This window comes from Pinus tabuliformis, chromosome 6 (assembly GCF_031772625.1).
Source record: "Pinus tabuliformis cultivar Carrire ecotype Pingquan chromosome 6, CPIR1, whole genome shotgun sequence".
NCBI lineage: Eukaryota > Viridiplantae > Streptophyta > Pinopsida > Pinales > Pinaceae > Pinus > Pinus tabuliformis.
Genome location: NC_142292.1, coordinates 548438951 through 548463495, shown reverse-complemented (window position 1 = coordinate 548463495; position 24545 = coordinate 548438951). Strand labels below are relative to the sequence as shown.

The 24545-nt window shown below is 40.8% G+C and overlaps 1 protein-coding gene across 2 annotated transcripts in view; it reads left to right on the top strand.

Annotated features, from left to right (window-relative positions):
• The window catches only part of LOC149259687 (zinc ion binding protein), a 68095-nt gene that overhangs the window by 10181 nt on the left and 33369 nt on the right, over positions 1–24545 (top strand). Inside the window, exon 4 of one of the 2 annotated variants that reach the window (XM_089418953.1) lies at positions 994–1295. The exons of the other annotated variant lie outside the window; for it this stretch is intronic. Coding sequence (XP_089275079.1) covers positions 994–1080 — 87 coding nt within the window. The 3' untranslated portion in view covers positions 1081–1295. Of the gene's footprint in view, positions 1–993; positions 1296–24545 lie in introns of those variants that run through there. 2 annotated transcript variants of the gene reach the window in all.

Here is a 24545-nt window from a genome sequence, read left to right as displayed (position 1 = left end):
ACATGAAGGTGATTTTTCCACACATGTGAAGAAGGAAAGGAGAAATTCTGATATGTTTTGACCAACTGTTTGACTTCAGTTTGACCCAAGTTGACTTGGGAGAATTTGCTTCTGTTTGATCAAGACTTTGACTAACATGGAAGGCCGAATTCATCTATGGTTTGTTGACTTTGTTTGACCAAATTTGTGTCTATGTTTTGGGCTCGTTGACTGCAGATCAATCTTGAGATTTCACTGAAAAATAGTGGTTCATTTGACTGAGATTTGACTAAATTTTGGCCTTTCTGTTCAACTACCTCACTCCAAAATTTGGCCCCTCTATTGCAGACTTGAACATTGACCAATGTTGACTATTTTCTCTCTCCTTTGATTGGTTTGACTTGGAAATATGGAATCTTGTTTGGAATATTTTGATGTACATTTTTGATGAATTGAATTCTCTTTCATAAGGAAAGATTGTTGGGTTTTCCCCTGGCTGTTAGCCTAAATTTTGGTGTCTCTTGTCTCTTGTTTTACTATTTACTGTGATCTCTATTGCTCTATTGAAGAAAGTGAATGGTTGAAATTTTTCATGTATAACTGCTTAATGATTGGAATGCTATAAGAAGACTAATTGTATCATTGGAAGTAGTTATCAATTTGAAAAATTGTACTAGTCTTGATTGCACTAGAAAATCAACATGATATCAAAGCTATGGTGGAATAAAAGAGCATGAGATCACTCCTGAAGAAACCCTATTCTACATTTGGAAGAAGATTGCTCATCTACACTTGAGGCAGCCCTGAAGATAAAATCATTTTTGGTTACCTTGGAAGCCCTAATACACTCCAAATTTGAGCTCTTTGATCGAAAGCCTTAGGATAATGTTCAAAGAAGTCATAGAAAAGTCAAAGTTTGTATTTGTGAAAGATCTGAGTTTTCTTTGAAAAAGATCCTAAGAAGTTCGGGCTCCATTTCTGTGACATCCAAGTTGCTTTTGTGATTGAAGCCAGGTCTTGAAAGAAACTCAAAGTGAGATCTCTGTGGTATTGTTCAAAGCATATGCAAGTTATCTCTATGATAAGTGTAAAGTTCTGTGACCTATGAGATGATGATCCAAGCTCCTTGTTAATGATCCAAGTGCATGATCCAAATCAGTGACCAAGACCGAGCTTGTATATCTCTGTGGAAGGAGTCAAGACTGAGCCACTTTGAAAGATCCCTGTTCTATACATAGTGAAAGAGACTTGGAGAAAGAGCCGACCTGGGATTCCCTTGGAGAAAAAAGCTGGAAGAATTTGAAGAATACCTCTATACTGAAATAAAATTTGAAGTATGACATGTGAGGTATGTATCCTAAAAGTTAAGTGATATTCTTTTCTTTACTCTGTCTTGACATAATTTGTACAAGATTCCTTTCTCTTGAAGATTGAAGGAACTCACTGGATCAGTGAGAAACCCTTGAAGTCAGATATCCATACTTAGATGAATTGATATGACAAATTAAAATTAGATGATGTTGTATTATGACATGTTGAGGAAAAGACACTCACAAAGGAGATCACTGTCACTAAAAGTCTAAATCCATGGCAACCAAGTTTCAATTGTATTGTTCAAATCAAGCGTTAACAATGGAAATCCGAAATCTGTGTTTCGAAGTTTGTGGAAATATGAGCCTTCTCTTTGAGCTAATACCGACCCTCATCTCTGTGGTATGGTAATCTGAGCTCTTTGTGTTAAAATTGGCAACTAGGGCCAAACTCCATGTGGGTAATCTTATTTATGACAACTGATATTTTTCTTGGATCCCTCTCATCGAGAGGTGTAGGATTGATCTAAAGATCATCCGATTCCGATAAGTATTCATGGAGTTATGAATTTATTTGTGTTATAAGACAATTCGTCAAGGTCAGCCAACAACCAAATAAACCCCACATGTGCTCAACGTTTTAGTATAAAAGGAGATGACTTGAGAGTCATTTCTCACACACACTTCTATCTTGATTTCTCTCCACTTGTCTTGGGTTTTAGTGGAAGAGAAATCTAGGAGTGGAAGCCCTAAACATTGGAGGATAAGAAGCTGCCCTAGCTGCAGTCAAGAAGAAATACGTTGCCCTAATCTAGAGGACGTAGTCATGAAGAAAAGCCCTAACGCTATCAAGGAGGAGCCTTAAACCTATACGCTGGTCCCTACTAACGCAGACCTAAAGCCCGCCCTAACACAGACCTGAAGATTGCCCTAACGCAGACCTAAAGGCAACCCTCACTAAGGCCTAAAGGCAGCCTTAACGGATCTATCCTAAGGCAGCTCAAGAAGAAGGAGGACGCTGATGTGAAGGGTCAAAGGGACAGCGTGGAGGTTGCCTTAGACAGAGTGAAGGGCTGTGTGGACAGCGGAGCCTTAGCCGCAACATGAAGAATCAAAGGGACAATGTGGAGGCTGTAGGGACAAGACGGTTAAGTGCACCATAAGCAAGCAACCAGGCTGAGGAGAATAGAAGCAATATGCTACTGTTTGTGGACGGATAGCTAGGTGTGTAAGGGCTGCCAGATGCCCTAACTAGTCACCATATAAGTAGCAATAAAGGCAGCATTGGAACAACAATGTTGTGGACAACAGCAAAGTAAATAGGACAGCTGGGCTACATGGTGCTGCTAACTAGTGCAGCAAAGTAAATGGGACAACAGGCTACATAGCGCTGCTAAAATGCATGGGACAACAGTATGATATAGTGCTGCAATGTTCAATGAGATAGCTGTAAGATGTTGGGACAACAGTATGATATAGTGCTACAATGTTCAATGAGACAGCTGTAAGATGTTGGGACAACAGTATGATATAGTGCTGCAATGTTCAATGAGACAGCTGTAAGATGTTGGAACAATAATGTGATATAGTGCTGCAATGTTCAATGAGACAACTGTAAGATGTTGGGACAACAGTATGATATAGTGCTGCAATGTTCAATGGGACAACTATAAGATGTTGGGACAACAGTATGATGAGACAGAACAATGATGGGACAAAGATGATATTGTGCCACAATGTTCAACACAATGATGAGGCAGTGGCACAATGGGACAACAATGACATTGTGCAGCAGTGGCACAATGGGACAACAAGCATGGACAACATGGCGCAACATGGCAAGCATGGATAGCATGGCAAGCGTGGTGTAGCATGGCAAGCATGGCAAGCATGGACAACATGGATAGCTGTGGCAAGCACATGAGACATGTTGTATGACAACATGGTTCCACAATGGCGCATGTGACAGTAGTGCAGCATGGTGCATCACGGTGAGGTGCAACATGATGACGAGATGTAACACTATGATAGGTGAAGGAGTCACCTTGGAGAATTATTTGAAGCAACATGTCTTCAACTGATCTCATGTATCATCTTCTTAGAGATGATCTATGCTCTTATCTAGATAAGCCAAGTGTTGACTTCTGTTGTAAATGTACTATCTCTCTCTCTCTCTCTCTCTCTTTGTGCTGAACTTTTGAAGAACATATAAGAAGAATTGATCAAGGGTTTCCCCACATTGGGGTTTGTCCCTGGCTAGCGCCACATCTTGTGTCCTCTTGTCTTGGCTTGTCTTCTGCGATTTACGTTTATGTTCTATCTGTAGTTTACTTTAATGCTGATGTGATTGCTAATCTGGAAAAGATATTGACCTAACTGTGAAAATTGAAATAAATTGCTCTAAGCATAAAACATACCTAAAATTAACACTTTGACATGATCATATGTGGCATCCGAATTATCTCTGTAAATATGAGCTATCTAATGACATCCGAGTTTGTCATTTTTATGGAAAGTGGCAAGATTGAGTTTGGAATCAAATCCAAGCTTAAAGTAGTTTGAGACACTAGTCTGAAATGGTACCTCTGTGAATTAAGTCCAAGCAGGCTGGGATTCATCTCTGTATAATCTGAAATAGTATTCTAAGACTTTGATCTGATCTATAGATTCTTTTTGAGAAGGACAGATTAGCCATTGTATCGTGCTACTATAAGAGACTAAGTCTCTTTGGAACTTTGCGTAAAAGAGGAAGAAAGTGTGCCATTATATTTAAGGAATTCAAAGACAGTAAATCCTAAGAGGTTGACAATGCCAGATAATGTCTTTAAAGGAAATAATTTATAAAGTTCGAGGATCCAAGACTGTCACATGGAAGGTCTATTATATACATTACCTTGAAAGTCATGCCCCATTAGAAAGTCTTCAAGCATATAATCAGGATTGTTGTAATAGATTCACAAATGACCTCCCACCATGATCATTTCAGGTGAAGAAATTATGTGACCCCTATTCATTTGATAACAAACCTGAGTAGGGAATTACTTTGAAGTCTCAAGTATTGAACAAGGAAGATTCCGAGCTATCCCTAGATCATAAAATGTCATTGAAAGATAGGATCTGCTAAATCTGAAGATGTCTCTTGTCCCTCTTCAAGCCTTGAAAGCCAAAAGTTCCACTTGATGAATTCCTAAATGACAAATAGTTTGCATGAATATTTGAGTATAAGCCTAAGACCTGAATGATGAAATTTATTGCAAGAACAAATGTTGCTGTAACAATAACGTTGTGATAAAAAAAGTTTCTTGATCTGAAGAACATTGCAAGCGTGTAGCTTTGGACATTGGAAACAAATTCAAGAATGACAAGGTTACACCATTTTCTAAGTAAGGCGGATATGATAAGAGGTTGAAGCTCCTCTTCAAAACTTAAAAGTCTGATCGAATTATTGCTGAGGAATTGAGACTTGATGAGATTGCAAAATCTAAAGGTTTGGAGGATTGAATGTCTTGACCAGATTCTAGGGATGTTTTGAGTTGTAAACCACAACAGGGGTTTGAACAAGAAAGCTCTATGGTTTGTTGATAAAACCCTAGGTCTGATGATTCATAATATTGATATTGAAAACGAAAATGATGAAGTTGGAAAAAGAATGCAAGGATGAGTGGATTTGTAAACCCTAGACTAAACTTGAAGAATTATTAGGATTTGGAGTCAAAACCCTAGTTAATCAATTGTTAACCCTATCTAAACAATTAGGGTTGGAAAAGAAATCCTAGGGCTTATGGATTGATTATTTCCGCTTGAAAGAAGAAACCATAGCTCCAAGAAGGAATGACATCATGATGATGATGTGGACGAGGTTGATTTGCAAGAAGGCTAAAGATCAAGAGGGAACTAACATGTTCTCAAAAGATAAGTATCTTGTATCTCTCTTTTTTGAAATCATTACTATTTTTGTTATTCTTCTTGGCCTTGTGTATCTTGTTTGGTTGCATTTGTTCTTCCTTGGTGAGGATTACAGGTACATGATGAAGCCTGCCAAGGTTGTGGCAATAGATGAAAAGACTGGAAGAACAAAGACAAGAAGACTTGTATTGAGAGATATTGTATTACATAAGCTCTGGACTCAGAGGGAGAAGACAAGATCAACTTGATTGAAGCATGTTTTGATCCATGATGAAAAGAAGTCAGTTGTGACTTCCAAGATGAAGATGGCTAGAGGTCTTGAAGAATGATGTTGATCCAACGATGTTGATGGTGAGCCCTTGATTTGGCTGCTTTATTTTGGACAAGGGTTGAAGTTCTCCTTGTCCAGTATAAGAGGGAGCTGATTTTTGAATTTGAGATGAATGACCTTAGTCTTATGCATTACTGTTTGGGATTGGAAATTTGGCAAAAACTTGATGGAATCTTTATTGGACAAGGCACGTACACTATTAAGATCTTTCAGAAATTTGGCATGATGGCCTATGTTAGTTTTTGTAGCATTGGAGGTGTTCTAGTCTTGAAACTATGGAGAGGCTAAAACACACGAGCTCTCCATAACCCATAAATAGTTTCTGGAAATTCCACCTAGAAGTGTCTCAATTAGATTATTAACCTATTTTTTAATATTTCCTAAGTCTAAACTTAGGAAATTTGGTTAATTAATCAGAATTAATTGAGATAAGGTGTGAATCATCTAGAAACTCACACGGATCGACTGGGAAATAATTTGGGCCCTTGATTAAGTTTTAATCTTGGCTGTTGGAGGTCCAACAAAAGATTATAAGAAGAAGTCGATGGGTAGATGGAGAACACGCTTGTGGAGACACAAAGATCGATTTCCTTGGGCAGTTCGATTTTCCAGTGGCAGTAGCCGGAAGAGTTAGAGCCAGAAGGAAGCAAAGACAGAGAGGGGCAGGGACAATGAAGCTAGAGGAAGAATTTCTAGATCCGATGAGTGCATTTGCAGAGAGGCCGAAATTTCTCCAGGAAGTTGCGTAGAGGCAGTGCAAAAGCTTCAGAGGGTAGTTTGATTTACTGAAGGAAGAAGGCATTTTCAGTTCCAGAGGCTGGGCAGAGGTTCCAGAGGGTTGGAGAAGCATTTTCCCAGTCAGTAGCAGGTAGGACGACTTCATTTTCAGTTGTTCCGAGTAGAGCGAGTGCAGGTAGTGCGAGTGCTGGCTGAGCGTGTAACAGACTGTGCTAGGATGATGCAGAAGTTGTGCAGGGCTAGGTGGAGGGCTTGGTTTTTACTGGCAGTCAAGTGTCGGGATGTCTCGGAGTGAGGGCAGTTTCCCTCGAGATATTTTTGCTAGTATTTTCTCTCCAGGATAGCTAGTATTCAACATCTAGATTGTACTCAGATAAATTCACTGCTGCTTAATAATATAAAACCCTCAGCTGCTGCATATGTTTTCCCCAGTTGGGTTTTTCCGGGGACTTTTGTCCAAAAATAATTGTGTCAAATTTTATGTGGGCGCTAGCATTTCTTAGTTTTCGGCGCTATTATTTTCCGCAATATTTTTTGTGAAGATTGTAGTGTGTTTATTTCGTTGTTGCTGTAACAATAAACTGCTAATTTAATTAACAGTTAGAAGAAATAATACTAGTTGTTGCAATAGGATTTCAGACTTGAAATTTTCACAGTATTAGAGCGTGATTGATTAGACAGGGAAGCTCATAAGCGAAGGCAAAAATTCATTGTTCAGAGGGAGCAACAGGACAAATTTTTGGAGGCTGCGTAGAGCCTAAGCTAGGCAAATCGAATTGTTAGGCAGATCGATTTTTCAGTGCAGGTTGGTAGAAAATTTTGGCTTGCCAGATTCAATGATTCCAGTCGGCAGAGGGAGCAACAACTCAAATTTTTGCTGAGCAAATTTCTTGTCTGGGCACAAAAGTTTTTGCAATAGTTTGCTAGAGCAGAATCCGTGCTGGGTGGAAGAGAAGAGCACACAGGGGGAAATTTCTCTTAGGGGATTTCAAGTTTAGAGATATGATTTTCCAGTTGCAGATTGGCAGTAGCTTTGAGGAGTTTTTTCTCACTCCAGAAGGGAGTGTGAATAGCAGTACTAGCAACCAATCAAGGAAGAGAGGGAGCTTCCATGCTTATTTTCTCCAGTTTTAAGTTTCTTAGATTTTGCAGCTTTGTAGGGATGACCGTATGAGATTGCTAGAGGAGGCTGTGCGAGTTAGCCAGAATGTAAATCTGGGCAACAGTTCGACTTCCAATTGCTAGAAACAAGTGCCGGCGGAAGTGCGAGTTGCAAAGAAAGGAAGGGTCCCAGCTAAGGACTAGGCTTGAAAGGAGATAGTGGGGCACCAGATCCAAGAGGAGTATGAAACTCCAGCGTGCCGAATGGGCAGGGTCCAACGCAGTTGCAACAAGGAGATCAATCAGATCAGTTTCGGATTGTTCCAGTGGGACCATCACCTTTGCTATAGGAACCCACGGTATCATAATAGTAGGTTTAGTGTCAGTAGATGCAATTTGTCATTAGACAGTTATAAATCTAGTTGCAGTCAGTACTTGGGAGATAGTTGCAAAGCTAGATGCAGTGACACAGGCAGTGCGAATTGCCCAGTTGCAGTATGCACGTGCAGTTCTAGCTAGAAGATTCCCATCGCAGAGCTGCGCAGTCCAGTTTCCAGTACATGAGGACAATGCAAGATGCCAAGAGGGAGCATAGAGATTTCCCATAGGGAGATCGAGACTTAGAGGGAGTCTAGCTTCAGAGGGAGAAGCCCTATGGAAGCTAGCGCCTTAGGATCTGGGGAGATCAGACTCATTATCGTAGTGCAGTGTTGGCAGTGCAGAGTGGCATAGTGTAGAGGCAGCAACAACACAGATTCTTCAGTGGACAATGCAGTGGCTAGTAGCAGTCAGGATTCGGGAGACAGATGCAACAAACACAATTGATTCAATATTTAGGATGCTTCTTAGTTGTAGTTGTTGCAGTTACAACAACAACAAATGACAGGGAGTTGCAGTGCAGATGCAGAGTTGGAAGCAATTTAGCAGTGTCAGTAGCAACACAGATGCATCATCAGAGTTGCATAGTGGTTGGTGCGCAGTGGCCAGACATCAGTAGTGTGACAAAGGGTGATGTAGAGATAAGGTGTTGTAGCAGTGTAGTACTAGAACACCTTCCTTGCTAAGGAGTATTAGTTTTTGTAGCATCGGAGGTGTTCGAGTCTCGAAACTTTGTGGAGAGGCTAAAACACATGAGCTCTCCATAACCCATAAATATTTTCTGGAAATTCCACCTAGAAGTGTCTCAATTAGATTATTAGCCTATTTTTTAATATTTCCTAAGTCTAAACTTAGGAAATTTGGTTAATTAATCAGAATTAATTGAGATAAGGTGTGAATCATCTAGAAACTCACACGAGTCGACTGGGAAATAATCTGGGCCGTTGATTAAGTTTTAATCTTGGCCATTGGAGGTACAACAGAAAATTATAAAAAGTCGATGGGTAGATGGAGAACACACTTGTGGAGACACAAAGATCGATTTCCTTGGGCAGTTCAATTTTTTAGAGGTAGCAGCCAGAAGAGTTTGAGCCATAAGGAAGCAGAGACAGAGAGGGGTAGGGACAGTGAAGCTGGAGGAAGATTTCCAGATCTGGTGAGTGCATTTGTAGAGAGGCCGAAATTTCTTTAGGAAGTTGCGCAAAAGTTTCAGAGGGCAGTTCAATTTACTAAAGGAAGAAGACATTTTCAGCTCCAAAGGCCAGGCAGAGGTTTTAGAGGGACAAAGAAGCGTTTTCCTAGTCAGTAGTAGGAAAGACGACTTGATTTTCAGTTGTTTCAAGTAGAGTGAGTGTAGGCAACACGAGTGCGGGTAGCGCGAGTGCGGGCAAAGCATGTAGCAGACTACACCAGGGTGACGTAGAAGCTGTGCAGGGCTAGGTGGAGGGCTTGATTTTCAGTGGTAGTCAAGTGTTGGGATTGCTCAGAGTGAGGGTAATTTCCCTCTAGATATTTTTGCCAATATTTTCTCTACATGATAGCCAGTATTTTACATCTAGATTGTACTCAGATAAATTCAGTACTACTTAATAATATAGAACCCTCAACTGCTGCACCGGTTTTCCCAAGTTGGGTTTTTTCGGGGACTTTTGTCCAAAATAATTGTGTCAAATTTTGTGTGTGCGCTAGCATTTCTCAATTTCCAGCGCTATTATTTTCTGTAGTATTTTTGTGAAGATTGTAGTGTGTTTGTTTTGTTGTCGTTGTTGATTTGGGGTAGCATCGGATGTGCTCTAGCCACGAAAATTGGTGGAGAGGCTAAAGCACATGAGATCTCTAATACCCAGAAATGGTTTGGGCAGATTCTAAACAGTTTGGGAGATATTAAAATAATTAATATTTTAATGGAGTCCCAAAGTCTAAACTTAGGGAAAATAAAATATTAATGTGAATTAATATAAAACTGTGTTAGAATGGTCCAAAAGTCATAGATCAAGCCAGATCTAATCTTAGCCATTGATTAAGGACTTAATCTCGGCCGTTGAATTGTCAATGAGAAAAGTATAAGAGGAGGCTTGAGGGTCACTTGGTGAACACACCGAGTTGATCAAGATTTCGATTTTCTGGGGCAGGGTTTGCTGAGGAAGTCAAAAGAGTGATCAGAGTTGCAGCTGAGGGGTAGTGAATACAGAAGCAGAGAGGCAGAGATAGTGCCAGGAGGATCAGCGCAGTAGCTGGGCGAGAGTGGCACAAAGCCAGCTAGAGGTTCACGCAGAAGCAACTAGGAGCTGCGTAGTGCCTCAGAGAGCCAACGTGGGTGATGCAGAGGCTCTAAGAATTGACGCAGGGCCTCCAGAGGCTGACGGAGGGCAATCTAGGGTGACGCTGGGCAGACACTGGGCCAGAAAGGGCTGACGCGGTCCTTAGAGGCTTACGCTGTGATTTTCGTGGGGCAGATTGGAGCTGGGAGCTGTCGGAGTGTTTATCCGGGGTTTCAGCGGGAATATATGCTTCCGAGTAGAGAGGTACTATTGCTGAGATTATTCTCTGTTGGGTGAGCCGGTTTTGGCACCTAGATTGTATTCAGAAACTGCATAATAATAAAACCCTCATATAGTTGCACTAGTTTTCCCGCATTGGGTTTTTCCGGGGACATTGGTCCAAAAACAACGGTGTCACTTGTGTGCTTATTTTGTTTCCTTCAATTGATGATCTGTAATATGTTGAGCATGTACTTGTATTTATTTTCAATATTTACATGGTAAATAACCTGTTAATTAATCAGAACAAGTAGGTAGAAATAAATCAGAAAGGTACATGAAGGGTTTCTAACAGTTAGAATTAGAAATTCCAACATGGTACCAGAGCGTGGTTGCAGATCACAGGAGAATTGATGACATCATTCGAGCAGAGCAACAACAACAGAAAACAACTGTCCCGAGTGATAGAAGCTGTTCCTAGCAGAGAAGCAGCAAGGAAGGGGTGACGCAGTGCCTGCGTCATCAAGTTTGAGCCGGGAAGAGGATTAACGTAGTGGCAGAGGGGAGCAGACTCGACCTACACAGTGCCTGGTCATCTTTCTCAGACAGGAAGGATTGACGCCCATGGCTAGGAGGTGTGAATTTTGCTGGTGCTGAGATTGCGCAGAGCCTAGAAGCTCTAAACTTCAATTCGCTGGGGCTTAGGAGGTTGTGGGTAAGTTGCAGAGTAAAGCTGGTGGGGTACTGTAGTCAAAACAATACCTAACAGGGCAAGACCAAGGAGGAGGGAGTTGCTACCAAGGGTTTCTAGCCAAGAAATCCGGATTAGTAGTGCAGCGGCACGAAGGATTAGAGTGGGGGCATCTCGACATTGGCAAAAGGGTTTCCAGGAGGAAAATCGTGCCTCAGAGGGAGTCACACCGAGAACTTCCAGAAGGGAAGTAGAGGAGTAGCGAGATGGCAGTGAACGGGGTAAGAGACCAGGACAGACTGGACGGAGCCTCAAACTTCGTAGTCTGGAAGGCCAAAATCTTATCTGTTCTAGACAGGAACCGTCTCAAGCAATTCGCCTTGAGGACAATAGCGGTCCCAATTGACCCGACTGATAACGATAAGTACGAGGATGCAATGGCGAGGGCCAAGAGCATCATCCTTGACGGGGTCAAGGACCATGTAGTACCACACATTGCCGAGAAGAATACGACAAATGAGATGTGGGAGGCCCTAAAGAAGTTGTATCAGCATACTTCCATGCAGAGGAAGATGCTACTAGAAAATCAGCTGCGGTCATACCAAATGCAGAAGGGAGAACAGATCGACCACTTCCTCGGTCGATTGAAAGAGATCTGGGATCAGCTGACTTCCATAGGAGCCACGCCGGATCAAGAATTGATCTTGAGAACAACCCTGAACGCAGTCTCATAAGACTGGGAGGTGTTTGTCCAGAGCATACTGGGTAGGGCGACCCTTCTAGATTGGGAGGAAATGTGGGTGGCTCTTCGCCAAGGAGAGATCAAAAGGCTAAGCAAGGCGAGAAGTAGCGACAAGGGGATCAAAATCAGGAGGAGGAGGAGGAGGATGTTGCCCTAGCATCTGAGGGAAAACATGACAAACGGAAGAAGGACCTCTCCAAGGTCAAAGTGCTTCAACTGTGGGGAACTAGGTCACTATGCGAGCCAGTGTTCGAGGAAGAAGAACAAGGGAGAGGCTTTTGAGACCAACGTTGCGTCAGCAAGGGCGGACAAGGAATTGGAGACAGATGATGACTGTGCCATGAGTGCTCACACGCCACTTGAGCGGAAGTGGGGAGACATCGAGTTGTAGTCAGACAGACTACAGGCGATGAGGGGCAGGATCCTCGAGGTACCTAGCCTCTTGGATTATACCTTGCTACAGGAACCTCGAAGAGGAGTAGCAGGACTGGCAGGTGTTGGTAGAGATAGACGCGGATGGAGCGACAGAGGGAGCTATAGTGCAGGACTCACAGGACAATGTGAGACAGCCGTGCGAGATGCACAGAGTTGTTGCAGTAGCGCAAAGGTCAGAGGGAGCACTTGTCAGTGAGAGAGGGAGCTTTAGCATCGAGAGTGTTTCTAGCCTGACGGAGATGTCAGAGTTGGGAGATCAGTTACTTACTTCTTAGTAACTTAGTTTCAGTACAATAGTTAGCAGTGGCAGTGTTATGGGTAGCACGATGCAGCATGATGAGAGGGGTTGCAGTGCAGATGCAGCAGTGGCAGTGGTAGGGCCATGGGCAGCAACATGGATGCAGAGGGAGCTGCCGTATAGATGCAATAGTGGTAGTGGCAGGGCCATGGGTAGTAGTACATGATGCAGCAGTGCAGAGGATGTTGGTCAGCAGGCCTAGCATCAGCACAGGGATTGATGCCGGATGATCAAGGTGATACTCAATAAGGAGTATTACTAGAGCACAGTCCTCGCTAAGAGGGAGTGTTGATTTGGGGTAGCATCAGATGTGTTCTAGCCACAAAAATTGGTGGAGAGGCTAAAGCACATGAGATCTCCAATACCTATAAATGGTTTGGGCAGATTCTAAACAGTTTGGGAGATATTAAAATAATTAATATTTTTAATGGAGTCCCTAAGTCTAAACTTAGGGAAAATAAAATATTAATGTGAATTAAAATAAAACTGTGTTAGAACGGATCAAACCAAATCTAATCTTAGCTGTTGATTAGGGACTTAATCTCAGATGTTGAATTGTCAACGAGAAAAGTATAAGAGGAGGCTTGAGGGTCACTTGGAGAACACACTGAGTTGATCAAGATTTCGATTTTCTGGGGTAGGGTTTGCTGAGGAAGTCGAAAGAGTGATCAGAGTTGCAGCTGAGGGGCAGTGAATACAGAAGCAGAGAGGTAGAGATAGTACCAGGAGGATCAGTGTAGAAGTCGGGAGAGAGGGACGCAGAGCCAGCTAGAGGTTCACGCAGAGCCAACCAGGGCTCATGCAGAGGTAGCCAGGAGCTGCGCAGTGCCTCAGAGAGCCAGCGTGGGTGACGTAGAGGCTCTAAGGGTTGACGCAGGGCCTCCAGAGGCTGATGGAGGGCAAGCCAGGGTGATGCTGGGCAGACGCTGGGCCAAAAAGGGCTGACACAGTCCCTAGAGGCTGACGTTGGGGTTTTCATGGGGCAAATTGGAGCTGGGAGCTGTCAGAGTGTTTATCCGGGATTTCAGTTGGAATATCTACTTCCAAGTAGAGAGGTACTACTACCAAGATTATTCTGTGTTGGGTGAGCCGGTTTTGGCACCCATATTGTATTCAGAAACTGCATAATAATAAAACCCTCAGATCGCTGCACTGGTTTTCCCGAATTGGGTTTTTTTGGGGACATTGGTCCAAAAACAACGATGTCACTTGTGTGCTTGTTTTGTTTCCTTCAGTTGATGATCTGTAATATGTTGAGCATGTACTTGTATTTATTTTCAGTATTTACATGGTAAATAACTTGTTAATTAATCAGAACAAGTAGGCATAAATAAATCAGAAAGGTACATGAAGGGTTTCTAACAATTAGACTTAGAAATTCCAACAGTTGTAGTAGCAATAAACTGCGAATTTAATTAACAGTTAGAAGAAATAATACTAGTTATTGCAATAGGATTTCAAACTTGAAATTTTCACATCCTGCAAGTCCATGGACATTTCCATGGTAACAAATTTGAAGGAGATATGAGACTATGATTCTTATCTGATTGATCCCTCTATGTATCACAAATTGATTGGCTCATTGAATTATCTGGTGAACACTAAACTTGATATTTGCTATGCTGTGAACATGTTGAGCCAATTCTTGGTTAAGCCCTGACATGTGCACTGGGTAGCAACAAAACATATATTGAGATATCTGCATAGCACCATAGACAATGGTTTGAGATATGTTTCTAATGAAAAATGACAACTGCATAGTTTTACTGACGCTGATTGGGTTGGATGCTCTGATGATAGAAAGAGCAACTCTGGGTTTTGTTTTATCTTGGGCTCTACTATGATTTCATGGTCTATTATGAAGCAAACTTTTGTTGCTCTTAGTACGGCTGAGGTTGAGGACATTGCTGCGTGTTCAGCTGTGTGGCTTCGAAAGCTATTTGTTGGCTTATTTGATCAGGTGCTGGAATCAACCATAATGTATTGTGACAATAAAAGCTGAGTGAAGCTTTATGAGAATTTGTTTTTTCATGACAGGTTGAAGCACTATATCTAGGATGTTGTCCAAAGAAGAGCTGTGAGGCTTGAATACATTTCTATTGATGAGCATGTTGCTGATGTTTTGACAAAGCCACTATTTCGAATGATGTTTACTTCTTTGAGAAGATTGGAGTGGCTGAGAATTCTTCTTGCATAAAGAGAGCATTGATTGTATAACATCATGAATCTTCCTTGGGCTGTAGCTGAGAGGCTATAGATTATGGTCGGGAAGATTGTCACTCCGAGAGGTTAGTGAGTTTGGTCGGGAACTTGGTTCTGAGGCATGAAGTGATCCATTAGGTCATGATGACTGAGAGACCAATGATTTTGGTTGGGGACACTGATTTTGTGATCTCTCCCTTAGGTAGTTACCAAGAGACCAATGGATTGGTCGAGGATATTGATCTTGAGTTCCCTTCCTTGGGTCGTTGACTGAGAGGCCAATGAGTTTGGTCGGGAAGGATGAGTTCTCTCCCTTGGGTTGTGGATTGAGAGACTATCTAGTCAGGGAGATTGGTGTCGAGATAAGGATTCCTCCCTTGGGTCATGGACCAAGAGACCTTTGTTTAAGGTTGGGGAGATGTACCCTGTGTATGCTCTGTTGGGTCATTGAGCTTGATTGAGAAACCATTGCATATGGTTGGAGAGTTTGACCCAGTGTTGCGAAAATCGCGATAATATCAAAAAATCGCGATTTTTTGAGTTTGGCGATATTATCGCCCGATTTTTACGTTATTTTTTTTTCTTTTCTTTTGCAAAAAATCGTGGTAACTTGAAATAATCGTGATTTTAACGAAAAAATCGCGATTTTTTGGGAAAAAATCTTGATTTTTTTTTTTTTTTTTTTTTTGATGAGGAGGAGGTGACACAACCTACCCAAGCTACCCCTGTCACCAGTAGAGGACGTGGTCTACCTCCTGTAGCTCCTAGTTCTTCAGCTTCTAGAGCACAACAGAGTCCACTGCCAACTCCACCGACATCTACATCTAGAGGGAAAGCTATTGCATTTTCTCGCAAGAGGGGCAGAGGAAATCAGTGGTATTAGTTATTTTGTTCATTTCATTGTATATGACATCATGACTCATGATATGAGATACATTATTATATTTTTTGTTGATATTTTGAGGCTGAGTTGGGACTCAGGAGTCGGGATTGACTATTCAGGACATGATTCACTGTTATGTGTGATGTAACACTAGAAATGATATTACACATCTTATATATTAGTTCTTTTATCATATTTATGTGTCAATGTATTTATTTTATGTTGTAGATGCTTTAGATATTAAAAAAATTGAAAAAAATGAATATTTTTGTATTTTACGATTTTTTTTCGACTTTTTTCCTGATTTTTTCCCTTGCCGATATTATCCCGATAATGATTACTACAACATTTTGACCTCATGAACAATATTGGTTAATCCCATTGGTCAGTTGGGCACTGACATTGATGCCATTGGGTTTTGGCTTATGGGATGTGTTGGATGCTAAGTATCTTTCCTTATGATGAGACTTGTACATTTGATCTCTCCTTTGGGTTGTTGCTGAGAGACCTATGGATTGGTCGAGGAGATTGATATGAAGAGAGAGAGAGAGACTTGTACAACTAATCTCTCCAAGAGACCTATGGATTGGTTGGGGAGAACGATCTTGAGAGAGAATGAGAAGTACCTCCCTAGCTAAGAGGGAGCGTTGAAATTTTGGTAGCTTCGATTGGTATTTTCATTGGCAAAGCGAAGGAGAAATTATGATTTTCTATGCTTGACTAAGTTGCCCTCAAATGCACAAGTCGACCCCACTTGATGAATGGGTGTGACCCCAAGGTCAAAAGTCTCCTCCAAGATCACATATAAATACAAGTTCGTTGACCTCACTTTGGCATCTCATCTATCCAACACATCTAATCTAAACAAGAAGGTGATTTGTCCACATGTGCGAAGAAGGGAAGGAGAAATTTTGAATTGCATTGACCAACTGTTTGAGTTTAGTTTGATTGCGTTGACTTGGGTGAATATGATTTTGTTTAGCGGAGACTTTGATTATTTGGAAGGTTGAATTCATCTATGGTTAGTTGATTCTGTTTGACCAAATTTGCATCTTTGTTCTAGGCTTGTTGACTGCAGGTCAACCTTGAGATTTGACAAAAAATTATAGTGGTTCATATGGCTACGATTTGATTGAATTTCGACCCTTCTATTCAGCTACCTCAGGCTGAAATTCGGCCCCTTTATTGCAGACTTGGACATTGACCAACATTGACTATTTTCTCTCTCCTTTGACTGGTTTGACTTGGAAATATTAAGGTTAGAATTTGGAATCTTGTTTGGAATATTCTGATGTACATTTTTGATGAACTAAATTCTCTCTCTCATAAGGAAAGATTGTTGGGTTTTCCCCTTGTGGGTTTTGCCTTGGCTGCTAGCCTAAATTTTGGTGTCTATTATCTCTTGTTTTACTGTTTATTGTGATCTCTATTGCTCTATTGAAGAAAGTGAATGGTTGAAAATTTTCATGTATAAGTGCTTAATGGTTGGAATGCTATAAGAATACTAATTGTATTATTGGAAGTAGTTATCAATTTGAAAAATTGTACTAGCCTCGATTGCACTAGAAAATCAACAGTCTTGTGTTTGGGTCACAAAATGGGTCTCCTGGTGATAGAATAGCTTGGTTTTGCTCCAACGTTGAGGGCTTAGAGGATGGTTCTAGGCCTCCCATGTCTTAAGGGGTGAGACAAACCTCATCCGGGCCTCAGATCAACTGCCAAACCATGTGATCACTGCTATGCTTGTTGGGGCACTAGTCCAAGCGCATCATCTCATGAATAATGTGGGGCAAAGTGCAGACTGTTGGGGTGCTATAGGTGCCCATGGAATGGAATAATGCTATGCAAGTAGTAGGAGTCCCACGACTCTCAATGCTTCACTTGTAGGGTGTCATAAAGCTCCTCTAGTGGACTTGGGCCTCAGTTAAGTTGCCCATCCCATGATGAAAACCACTTGCCAATCACACACAGTGTCTAGTGTTGCATCTTCACCATTAGATATAGTAATCATTAGTGCATCTAAGTGGACCAAGCTTGTTAGTCAAGGGAAAATTGACACTTCATATGGGGCTTCCCTTCCAAATTTGGGGCTTTGATCACGTAATAGTGTTACCTCCCTAGGTAGGAGTGGCTAATAAACGACCCTATTAGGTGTTCCCAACCCCTAAGGGGAAAGACAGGTCCTTGGTACGTCCTTCAATAGGTGGCATATGAATAATAATGGAACAGAGGGGGAAAAGGGGTCTCAGGGCCAAATGCCATGGTCAAAGGGATAGCAATGATGAGGAAATCCACATTTTGGGCATATAGATGTGAGGAGGGAGCAATCGTGGATGCTTAAATTACTCCAACTTGTATTTTTCCACCCCTCTTATTGCCTTTTGTTTTTTCTTGATTTTTCTTTGTATTAATGCTCAAAGCTCTAGGAAATGAGAGCATCTTGTGAATGATGTGTAGCAGTGGTTACCCCCTTTAAAAGTGGGCCAGTTCATCGCCCATCAGGGGTTGGGACATGTAAGGGTTCCTTATATGATGTGATTGGGCAACATTGGCCCTAGGAACCGGGTGATGGCCATAATGATAAGGGGCAGAGCTCATGCTTGCGTTTTGCCCATGTGCTAATTTTAATGTCCTGGTCATCTTTTGCATCTATAATTTTTCTTTCTTTTATTTCTTGCTTGTGGCCATGATATGCTTTTTACATTTTTTTTAGCTACATCAACTTCCAGGGCAACGTTTGTAGGCCCAACCCAGATTTGTGGACAAGGGGAGGGTGTGTGCTAGAACCCAGTGGACCCATGGTCATCTGGACCCAAAGAAGGGAGATGGAGGATAGGGCTCGTAATGTACAGAGGAAAGTGATAAGTATGGAATGGGAAAATGAGACCACACTATCTCAATCGCGGTTTCCCAAGTAGTGCCCTTCCTAAGGCCATTGGCCATTAGGGAAGGTCCCACTGGACTAGGATTGAAGATTAACCTTGCATTAAGGTGCGGGAACAAGACCATGGTCAAAACCCACCCTTCTTCCAAGTCACCCAATAATCCATGCCAAATGCCCAAATGAAAAACAAGCATAAGCACCGATTGCATAATGAATAACATACTTTTTGGATTGGATTGCCCATCTTCTAACATGTGCTCTTGACAAATGGGAGAGGAAACATACAACTAATGTAGGTGGAAAAGATAAAGTGGCACATCACATCAGCCACAAGGTGGTTGTCAGGAGCTGTTGGCTGTCAGCTAGAAGAAGATGATTAGGAGAAAAGTTCTCCTAGGGGTACCCCACTTTTGGTGGGTTATAGGCTGAAAATTCTATGTGTTCCTAACTCGTTGCACTTGTTAGGACAACAAATAACACTTCTAAAGGTGAATAATATTCAATCAAACTACTTTAGAAATGAAGCTTGGTGATGCAAGGGTTAGGAACCACCTTTCACGTATCCTAAGGTTAGGGATTTCACCAACCTTTTAGCTGTAAGTGTTGAAGACAAAAATCAGATTGATGAACCTACCTTCAAAAGCTTCAAAAAGACGTTAGATTTGCTATAAGGCTCAAATAGAGAGGGTTGCTAGCCTTCTTGGTGCCCGAGGAGGCACAAATCCCAAGAAAGAAGTATAGTTTTGAAAAATTAATCATTCAAAAATATTCTAGATTTTTATTTTTGTTGGTGATTTTTCTATTTTTTGGAATTTGTTATATTTCTTCTATTTGAGGTTTTTTGTTTTCTTTCTAAAATTTAAATAAAATAAAATTGTTGAAATTTTGTAAAGAGATGTTTGACTTGTTGGAATCAAGATTGCTCTTTATTTCCACTAGGCCTATGGGGTCAAATTGATGCCCCTCTTAAGTTGGTTGACCAATGCTTGTGGATTAGGGCTTGAGATGAAACCAAAAGTAATCACCTCAAGTCTAATCAATAACAAGTTATGGAACTAAGCTCTACTAGGAGGGATACCAGTGTGGGAAAAACCTCCAACCAATTGACCAATTATGATGCAAAAATAAATTGAAACCTTTGATGAGAATCCTAGGGCATAGCTGAACAAGGAGAAACAAACCTTAACTTACACCAACATGAGAGTAGTGTGAGTAAACAAACCCTAGACATCCCTCTCCAAGTGACAAAGTTTCCCTTCAAATGGATCAATCCAATTAGACTTTTAATAGCCTTGAATTATTCTCCCTTCAAATGGATCAATCCAATTAGACTTTTAATAGTCTTGAATTATTCCACAATTTGTATTAGAAAATATTTGATATCAACCAAGAAAAAGAGACTCCAATAAGAACACTAACACTTTCATGAAAATAAATCACATTTCGGCATATGATCTCAACAATACACAATTATTTGCTAAGGAGGGAGAGGCCTATATTTATACATGATGCTCTCCTCTTTTAGCTCCCAAAATGTAGGTGACTTGTTATCCACAATATTCTTGGAGATTAAGTCAGATTATAAATTTCCACTTTTACATTGCTTAAAATCCTCAAGGAGGTGATACGTCCTCACGCTAGAGTTTCGATTTGACAAAAGGAAGGCCGTTTTGGCCTAAAGGTCCAATGTTCTATCAAAACATGCTTGAATGTGCTTCAAAAAAATGTTGGAAGGCTTGAAAGGTGGAAAGAATTGCTTTGGAGGCTCAATGTCTCTTACTTGAAGGCTAATCCAATCTAGAAGAAAGGGGAGAACATCCTTTCTTTTGGTTCTTTCCTTGCTTGAAGTATGATTTTTGGCTTGATGATGCTTGCCGATGAATCATACTTGGTCCATGAAGTGATCCTTTCTTGCCTTGACCTCCAATATGTCCCTCACACGTGCTACATTGCTCAAACTATCAACACGACTAACCCCAAGAGTGAAGTTGACCCCTCTTTGAAGGTACCCTAAACTAGTTAGGCCACTTCTAGGAGGGTGTTTTGAGTTCTTTGACTTATAGCTGATTTCTCCTGGTTTGGAGGTTGCAACAACCCTTTTCTTTGCCTTGGAGGATGTGGGACATTGTCTTGGGGAGTGCAAATGCGTCGTGAATTGTGAGACTACCAAGAAGAAAGATGGTCAAGGCCAAAGAAGTTTGCATACACAAGAAGATGGTCCATGTGGGGAAAGATAGGTACACTAGGATTAAAGGGATAATGGAGGGGAAAGTACAATTAGTGATCACCTTTATACGACTAAAATAAACCACAAGTGCTCCCATAAATATTGAGTCCTAGTAGATTCATCTCCATGATGCTTGCATACCACTCCAAGGCATAAGAATGCCCATCAAGACAGGAAGTTACCGCCCACTAGGGGCATGCCAACAATGCCATAAAACCAAACACCATGAAGACGAAGCTAAGAAGACTGACCTTGACCGTCCACCATCAGGGATCTAGGAGACACTTTCACAAAAGTTACACACACGGTTATATAGGGCTATCATTGGCACTCTCTTTGGGCTTATGATGGTGTGGTCAAAAGTTTCATAATACCCCTGCTGGAGGAGGGGTGATGGGGCCTTGTCTTTGGCCTTGAGCACTCGCTTACAATGCTAGGTTAGTTTCATCAATCAATCTAATAACAAACCATAAACATAATGATGTGTACAGATGTATGTGCAAGAATGCCAAAATATGTACAAGGGTGATTAGTTGTATTATTTTTTCCTCGAGAAAAACACTGCCCTTAGTACAACTTCATGTTGATCAACATCTTCAATCCACTCCTCCACTCCTGGCAACTTGAGAAACCCGAACATTCGTTCATATTGCTAATAAAAGTAGTGGTAACACATGAATTGTTTGTTAGGATGGTTTTATTGGTTGACTTTAACAACGATACCCTTTCTAGCTGCTCCCAGGTCAACGAGACTTCATGCTACTGATGCATCACCCTAGTGACTACATTTGATCAAGGGAAATTTTGTGTTGTTTCTACACCACTTTTGTCTATCCATGTTGTAGAGAGATGCTAATGCAAGCAAGAATGACAACCCAAGGGATAATATCACAAGTGCACAATTGATAACACATAATTCATTCATTCATAACAGGAGAAATAATTTCAAATGCATAATAGAAGTCAACAAGACTTACCTGGTCATGCAATGACAAATTTTCATTGCTTGCTTATGGCATGGAAAAGCATTTGAACCATATCTTTTTTGCCTTGGATTGGCTAGTCTTAGTTCATGGTAATTTGATGGTTCCTATTCTTTTGCCTTGATCACTACTCCAGATCAAGGCATGATCTGCAGTAGACATCCACTTTATCTTGCTAGTCTACTCACTAGAATAAGGCAATAATTAGCTGCAAACTAAGTTACAAGACACGTCCTTAGGGGTCCCGTGTCATGTATATCACGTGTTGGACACGACATGACCCATAAAACGTGTTTGAAATTTTTTTCAATGTGTCCTAAAATCAAGACGTGTCTGGGCGGTGTCGAACACATGCCCCAATGTTTCCTCATTTTAGGACACGTGTCTCACTAAAACCCCAAGCATCTTGATTTTTTTCCATTTTTTCTGTCAATTTCGTGTCTGTTCGCGAGGCATTAGCCAACATGGATCTTAATGACGCAATGCTAGAGCTAGTCACTTTTGATGATGACTCTCTTGAGGGGTCATCCTCCAGACCAACAAATGCGACAAGAGATCTTGGATTAGACATAGAGGAGGATGGAGCAAAGTTAGATGGCAATGGTAGTGATGGTGATTATGACATGGAGGAGGGCCTCGACTAGTGAGTCATGACTATTATCACTGATGAGCTATGATATTCCTACCTATTTTGTATTTTCTAGTGGCATTCCCTTGGTATCTATGTAATACATTTTGATTTTGATGACTTAATGAAAAATATGCAATTTATGGTTTTAATATCAAAGTTCTACTTCTAAATATCTAGTTTTATATTATCAATCATGATATTTCCAAATTTCTAGTTTCTTATGTGCTTGAACAATTAACATGAACAATGAACTAAATTAGTAAATAGATATTACCACGATTCACATTTATAGATGTTCTAATTTCTAAAAAATATGGATCAAACACTATATTTCAATATTTTTATATATATATATATATATATATATATATATAACGTGTTCCACGTGTCTTGTTTCCGAGGTCGTTGCGTTTCATGTTGAATACTCGTATTTACGTGTCCTACGCGTCTCGTGTCCTTGTGTCATGTGACTTAAGCTTCAACCCTTGCTAGCTTATTTGGTATACAAGACTATGAAAGGAGCACTACTTCACAACTAGAAATTTTCCTTGCTAGAATAAAGCCTAACTTGCTATTGTATTGTATTTGCTAGGATAGGGGCATATCTAGTAGGCTGTATATGCATATGCCCTTTTTACATTGATCCTTCTCTGGATGAAAATGATGATGTGCACACATTTGTAGGAAATTCATATGAGTAATGGCATTAATTCTTGCAACTCTCTTTTCTTTCTTATTCTCGAATTGTTTCATAATTATCCCTTCGTAGGAGTAAGTGGCATAGTGAAAACCCTGCATTGTCACAATGCCACCCAAAAACATTTCTAATTGTTGAAGCTTATAGTAGCCTCGAAAGGTGTTCTACGTAGGCGTGGTGTCTTAGCGTGTGGAGGATGATTTATTGCCTCTTTAGGTGCTTTATTGGTGTAGTAAATGATTTTGTCTTCTTTCCTAGGTCTAACTTAGGAAAAGTACAATAATTAAAGTCAATTAATTATTGTGGACAATTAGGCCATTTTCTAAGGATAAATAATTTAATGATTTAAGTGAGTTAGAAATTATCTCAACCATTGATCTCCAAGATCTTCTAGAAGGTGGATTAGAGTTAGGGACTTGGGCTTAATGAAGATTATAAAAAGAAGCCTAAGGAAGAGGTGAAGACACAAGGGATAAGAAACAACGAGATAAAGTGATTTTTTCTAGTGCGAGTGGCTCAATAGATTGTAGATTGAAGTGCAGAGGAGGAAGACTACAGGGGGATTCGAGGGTGTGTATTTAGGAGGCCAAATTGTTGGAGATTGTAGGGATGAGTTGTTGAAAAGAGAGGGAGGTCAATTTGCTAGGGCCAAATTTCCTGAGGTGCAATGGCAACACAAAGGGAAGGTGCAGGGCTAATTTGCCGGCAAATTGTTGGGCCGAAATTCTCCAGGACGAAGTTCCTTCAGAGGTTGATTTCTAGTAGGCCGAATTCCTTGGACCAAATTCATCTAGTGGGGGTTGAGTTATAGGTTCCAGTGGATGTATTTTTCCTTGTAATTCTCCGTGGGTCAAAAACCTTAATTTTCCAGATTAATGAATGACAGAGAATTGTTGTGGGTATTTATCTGTTACAATGTGTGATTGATCTCTCCTAATTTTTATTTTCCGCTGCATATATTTCTAAAAGTTAAAATACTCGAGATATTTTTTTGGTAATTTAGAATTTTTTTGGTTAATTAAATAAATTGTTGGGAATAAATAATTGTTGTGAGAAAATAAATCTGGGCTAGTATTAGGAGATTTAACATGGTATTAGAGCTTTCTAGATAACTCTGAGAGAGAGATCTAAGATCACTAGGGTTTGCAATAGCAAGTTTCTTCTTTTTACGGTAGCAAAAATATTTTTAAATTTTGCAATTGGGGTTTTGTGGCCAAGGTTGATTTGTGAAGATGGCATCACTGAGTAGTTTGCAATATGAAGATAGGTTGGATGGGCCTACTAACTTTAGTCCTTGGAAGGAGTGGATTACCATGATTCTAAAAATGAATGGTCTGTGGGATTTTGTGAACATAGACATTTAGGTTCCTTTAGATCCAAACCTAATGGCTGAGCATGATCTCAAGGATATGAAAGCAAGGTGTATAATTTTGGATGGTGTGAGGGATCATATAATTTCTCACATATCAGGGAAGGACACAACATGTTAGATGTGGGTAGCCCTAATCGGTCTTTATTACAGCACAAACGAAAACAAGAAGATGGTGGTATGAGAGAAGTGAAACAACATTGTGATGAACATATCAGAGACTGTAACAACTTACCTCACAAGGATCTAGCAGGCTCTTGATGAGCTTTCAGTTGTTGGG